Raw genomic sequence first — 6089 nt, forward strand, 5'->3', positions numbered from 1 at the left:
CAGTGAGTTCAATTGGTCTGATGACATCCATGCCCCAGGCAAAGAAAGGCCACAGTGAACTCGTTGCATTGAGTTCGTTGGGTGGCACCTGTATCATATCAGCATGTACCTTGCATTGGTGGCACTTTTGTACATATTTCATGCAGTCTGTCTATATGGTCATCCAGAAATACCCTGCCCTTAATATCTTCTTGGCTAGAATGAACCCATTCATGTGAGGTCCGTAGGTTCCGGCGTGTATCTCTTCGATTCACCTAGATGCCTCCTTAGCATCGACACATCGCAACAGTACCAAGTCAGGAGTCCTTCTACATAGAATTCCTCCACTTTGAAAGAAATGGTTGGCCAATCTCCGAAGAGTGTGCTTCTGGGTGTGTGTAGCATTTCCTGGGTATTCTCCTTTCTCCAAATACTCCTTGATATCGTGAAACCATGGATTTCTATCGAATTCTTATTCAACATGAGCATAATAAGTTGGCTGCTTATGAATCTCTATCAGGATAGGATCAATAAAATTCTTGTCTGGATGTTGTATGATGGAAGACAAGGTAGCCGGCGCATCGGCGAACTCATTCTGAACTCTTGGAACATGTTTGAATTCTAAATTTGTGAATCTCTTGTCAAATCTTGAACACAATGCAGGTATGGAAATATATTAGCGTTCTTGGTGGCCTATTCTCCGAGTACTTGATGTACTACCAGATCTGAATCTCCGATTACCAACAATTCCTGAATATTCATGTCGATGGCAACCTGAGTCCCAAGATGCAAGCCTCATATTCTGCCATATTGTTGGTACACGAGAATTTGAGATTGGAAAATGCCAGGTAATATTGACCGGTTTCTGATACTAAAATAGCTTCAATTCCCAATCCTTTGAAGTTTGCGGCTCCGTCGAAAAATATCCTCCAACCATCATATGCTTCGGCAATATCTTCCCCTATAAACGACACTTCCTCGTCGGGAAAATACGTCTTCAATGGTTCATATTCTCCATCTACGGTGTTCTCTGCTAGGTGATCAGAAAATGCCTGCCCCTTGACCACCTTCTGAGTCACATAGATTATGTCGAACTCGCTTAGTAATATCTTCCACTTTGTTAGCTTACCCGTAGGCATGGGTTTCTGAAAGATATATTTCAGCGGATGCATTTTTGATATGAGATATGTGGTGTATGCGCAAAATTAGTGTCTCAAATTCTGGGCTATCCATGTCAAGGCACAACAGGTACGTTCCGACAAAGAGTACCGGACTTCATAAGATGTGAACTTCTTACTCAGATAGTATATTGCTTGCTCCTTCCTTCCGGTTTCATCACGTTTCCCCAAGACGCAACCAAAGGCTCCATCCAACATGGATAGGTATAGCAGTAAAGGCTCCCAGGCTCTGGTGGGACTAACACGGGCGGCTTGGACAAGTACTCCTTGATTTTATCGAAAGCCTTCTGGCACTCTTCAGTCCAACTCGTCGCAGCATCCTTCCTCAGCATTTTGAAAACTGGCTCACATATTACCATTGCCTGTGCTATAAAACGGCTGATATAATTGAGGCAGCCCAGAAAATGCATCATATCCTTCTTGCTCTTTGGCGGTGGCAGGTCCTGAATAACTTTGATCTTTGACGGGTCTAACTCAATGCCACGACGACTGAAGATGAAACCCAACAACTTTCTAGTGGGGACTCCGGAAGAACATTTTGCAGGATTCAACTTCAGATTGTACTTTTGTAGCCGGTCGAAAAACTTTCTTAGGTCTGTTATGTGATTCAAACTCCTCTTAGACTTGATGATGATGTCATCCATGTATACCTCTATTTATTTGTGTATCATATCGTGAAAAAGAGTAGTCATGGCCCTCATGTAGGTCGCCCCGGCATTCTTTAAACCAAACAACATCATTTTGTACCAGTATATTCCCAAGGCGTGATGAAGGCTATCTTTTCGGCATCCTCTTCGTCCATCCAAATATGGCGATATCCTACGAAGCAATTCACAAAGGATTGGAGTTCATGCTTGGTGCAGTTGTCGATCAGTATGTGTATGTTGGGTAACGGGAAATCATTCTTAGGACTTGCTCTGTTCAGATCTCAATAGTTAACGCACACCTTGACTTTCCCAACCTTCTTTGGAACCGACACAATGTTGGCTAGCCAGGTTGGGTACTCGACCACCCGAAGGACCTTGGCTTTGATTTGCTTGGTAATCTCTTCTTTTATCTTTAAACTCATATCTGGCTTGAATTTCCTGAGCTTCTGCTTTACAGGCGGACACATAGGTTTTGTAGGTAACTTGGGAGCCACTATGAATGTGCTTAACCAAGTCATGTCATCGTAGGACCATGCGAAAATATCCTCATATTCCTTTAGAAATCTGATGTACTCTTCCTTCTCTGATGGTGATAGATGAATGGTAATGCGAGTTTCTTTGACTGTTTCAGAATTCCCTAAGTTAACTGCCTCAATTTCTTCCATATTGGATTTTGGTTTGTTCTTAAAACTCTCTACTTCTTTGATAATTTCCTCTCAAAACTCTCTACTTCTTTGACAATTTCCTCAGGTATTATATCATCTTCCCAATCTTCCGAATCACTTTCCTTATGTTGAGTTGTCTCATTACATGTCACGGTCGTAGGTTCATCAGGATATGTAATAATTATGTTGAAAAAGAATGTAGAAAGATAATGATATAAATAAATGAAAAGCAATGATGCATTAATTAAAACTTAAAACTGTCAGACAAGTACGACTCGATCTCTCGAGTAACTATTTCAAAACAAAACACTAAAAATGTCTTAAATGCCAAAAACCAATTTTAAAATGAATCTTGCTAGTTCTGTCAAGGCTACCCAGGTGCTCGGCGAGCCTGGGATGGTGCATCAGTCCAGTTCCAGAGAACAACTCCATCTCCCACGGTATGAATGGTAAGGTTATCCTCCTCCTCCTCCTCCTCCAAGATCGCACTGCAATCCATAATTTCCTCGTCTAGAAACAGATTCCTCATGCCGGCCAGAACCTCATCTTCCTCGAATCCCCAAATCACATCAGTCTGGCGGAATATCTGGTGCAGCAATGGTATGGGTTGTTCTAACGGATAGTAGAAGTCACGCCATGGTGGTATCCAATCATTATATTATTGCACGGTGTATTCATATCCAAGACCAAAGGTTATGCCATGATTTTATGGTCGTATTGGTACTGTGATCCCTTGAAGCTTAGGTCCAAGGCCCTTGCCTGGTTCATACCCTAACCACATCAGTATGCTCTCTATCCTGTTGCTCCACCATCGCCCTTTCTCGATTGCGTTTATCCGCTTAATGCTGTGGAATGTTTCTCCTCCCAAATTCCTTATATTCTCGATAGATGGCATAGTCTGGTTGGTATAGATAGGGTTACTTCCATTTCCGTGAATAATCACCTCCTAATGATTCCACTCGAACTTCATATCCTGGTGCAGAGTAGAAGCGACGACCCCAACCACATGTATCCATGGTCGTCCCAATAACAAGTTATAGGTAGCGGATATATCTAGCACCTAGAATTCAACGTCGAACAAGGTTGGGCCCATCTTCAGATCCAGGTTGATCTCTCCAATAGTGGCTCTCTAAGACCCATCAAATGCTTTCACGTTCATACTTCCCATCTGTATCTCATGCAGACCTTTACCCAGTCTTTTCAATGTGGTCAGCGGGCATAGGTTTAGGCTTGAACCCCCGTCTATCAGAACCCTAGCAATAAACTTGTCTTCATATTGCATAATGATGTGCAATTCTTTGTTATGACTTAATCCTTCCAGTGGCAGCTCATCTTCGTGGAAAGTAATCTTGTGACTCTCCAGTATCTGCCCTACCATGTTCGCCATCTCTCCACTAGTGATACCGGTAGGTACATAAGTTTCACTTAACACCTTCATCAAGGCATTCTTGTGCGCATATGAGTTTTGCAACAGTGACAAGATAGATATTTGGGTGGGAGTCTTGTTTAGGTGATCAACAATAGAGTATTCCCTCACCTGTACCTTCCTCCAAAGATCATCAGCACATGTCTCCACAACAAGTGGTTTCGGTGCGGTCTCTTTACTCGTTCCTCCAAGATTTTACGGTGTGTAAACCCTACCGGTTCTAGTCATTCTTTGTGCAACACCTGTCTCTTCCATCTTGGCTTTTCCATTTATCCTTGCCTCCACCACATAATCCCATGGAACATTATCAGACTTGTAAGAGACGGTGTTGGAGCTACCATCACAGTGAAGGGCGTAGTTACATCGACCTTGAATGGTGCCTGGGTTTACACCACAATTAGCGAGAGAGTGACAGGATATGTTTTGGGAGCATCCCCCTCTCGGATAAGCTGGATAGATCCTTCCTGATCCCATTCTTCATCAGTTTCTATCACATTAACTCCCTCACCTGTGATCAGGAAGAGGGTTATTGCGGACATTCGGCATAGACTCCTTTGCCTGTATAATTTTGGTGTCAATCAGTGTCTGGATATTATCTTTCAACATGTGGAATTCCTCGATAGTATGACCCTTCATGCTTGAGTGGTAGGCACAAGTCTTCTTGGGGTTAACCCACTGGGAAGGATTTTCAGCAGCAGCGGCAGGAATGGGAGTGACATAACCAGTGGCCTTCGGTCTCTCATATAGATGGGCTATGCGTTCGTGTATTGTATGGGAGTTCTGTGGTTGAAGTTTGGTCGTAGCTTTGAGTAGTTTTGGCGGGAGGGAGGAGGTGAATGATAATATGCTATTTGGGTATTAAAGGTATGATAGATGGTAGCAGGGTATTGGTATTTTGGAGGTGAGGGTTGATATGTTGGTAGAGGTGTCTGATGGTTAAGGGGAGACTTAGGGCCCTGGGCTACCATCACGACTCCCACTTCCTTCTTCTTTGAAATACCTCCAGACTATAAGGCTTTATTGGTGGCTTGCAGCACCTCAAAATTGGTCACCATACCGCTCTTGATTCCCTCTTGTATCCTTTCTCCCAACTTGTTTATGTCGGAGAACTTTCGATTCTCCATAACCATCAATCTTTCGTAGTACTATGGATCTTGAGCTCTGACAAAAAACTTGTTCATTTTCTCTTCTTCTAGTGGTGGCCTTACCTTGGCGGCCTCTGATCTCCAGCGAGTAGCATACTCACAGAAGGTTTCTGTTGGCTGCTTCTTGAGGTTCTGGATATAGAAAGCATCTGGTGTGTTTTTTGTGTTGAACCTGAATCTATCTATGCAATCGGATTCCATGCTTACCCAGTTCGCCCACTTCTTTGGGTTCTGACTAAAGTACCAGGATAAGGCATCCTCGGTAAGGCTTCGCATAAACAACTTTATGCGGATTTGATCATTCTTGCCCACTCATACAAGCTTGTCACAGTAGGTTCTTGTACCTTAGGATCACCAGTTCCATTAAACATTTCAAACTTAGGAGGTTTGTAACCCTCCGGCAGTTCCACGTCTGGCTGGATACACATGTCTTCATAATTTAAACCTTCAACACCTTTTCCACCACTCTGGACTCTTCCTGTCAGCTTCTTAAGCTCTTCAGCCATGTTTTGGATGAACATGTCCTTCTTAGTTGGTTAGGACTTTCTTGTTTGGTTCGGGTATGTATAGGGTTTGCTGTGGGGTATGTGGTGAGGTATCTACGTATATCGGGTTGCCTTGGTGTGTTCCTAGGACTTGAGTATATGTGTGATCATTGATTGAGCCTCTAGGTGGATCGGGAATATGTTGCGACACGTTTTGAGGGGTATGATAAGTAGTGGTTTGCGGATACTGGGTCGGGTGATGGTGTTGTTGAGGGGTTTGTACTGGTGGAGGGTTAAGGTTTTGAGGGGGTGCAGGGTTATGATATTGGTGTGTTGCGGGAGGATTTTGTGGAGCTATGGGTGGTGGATTTTGGGCATGTGTGTTTTGGGGTGGTGTTTGATTATGGGTTGCGATGTTCTGATGGTTGATGTCGGGGACATTTAGAGTAAGGGAGAGGTTTGCGAGATTTCGGACCTGCTCAAGCTCGCCTTGTAGCTCCAAGATTTTCTGTTCCAACCGTAGGACCAACTCATTTTGTCCTGGTATACTCTTTCCATCTGAAG

General features: G+C 43.6%; 2 protein-coding genes across 2 annotated transcripts; both read right to left on the minus strand.

Moving 5' to 3' along the window:
- Positions 1 to 451: 451 nt before the first annotated feature.
- LOC138909916 (uncharacterized) lies at positions 452 to 1151 on the minus strand. Its single transcript, XM_070201134.1, has 2 exons — positions 754 to 1151; positions 452 to 626 (listed from the first exon to the last, which is right to left on the minus strand). The coding sequence occupies exons 1-2, from the start codon at positions 1149 to 1151 to the stop codon at positions 452 to 454; spliced, it is 573 nt and encodes a 190-aa protein (XP_070057235.1).
- Positions 1152 to 2085: 934 nt separating this feature from the next.
- On the minus strand, positions 2086 to 2469 carry LOC138909923 (uncharacterized). Its single transcript, XM_070201141.1, has one exon. The coding sequence runs from the start codon at positions 2467 to 2469 to the stop codon at positions 2086 to 2088; it is 384 nt and encodes a 127-aa protein (XP_070057242.1).
- Between the last annotated feature and the right edge of the window lie 3620 nt (positions 2470 to 6089).

The sequence above is a fragment of the Nicotiana tomentosiformis genome, chromosome 1 (genome assembly GCF_000390325.3).
Source record: "Nicotiana tomentosiformis chromosome 1, ASM39032v3, whole genome shotgun sequence".
Lineage (NCBI taxonomy): Eukaryota > Viridiplantae > Streptophyta > Magnoliopsida > Solanales > Solanaceae > Nicotiana > Nicotiana tomentosiformis.

Coding starts and splice junctions, on each gene's coding strand:
- LOC138909916 (XM_070201134.1), bottom strand. CDS start 1,151: ATGCATCCGCTGAAATATATCTTTCAGAAACCCATGCCTACGGGTAAG. Junction 627..753: donor GCTTGCATCTTGGGACTCAG/GTTGCCATCGAC, acceptor ATTGTGTTCAAG/ATTTGACAAGAGATTCACAA.
- LOC138909923 (XM_070201141.1), bottom strand. CDS start 2,469: ATGGAAGAAATTGAGGCAGTTAACTTAGGGAATTCTGAAACAGTCAAA.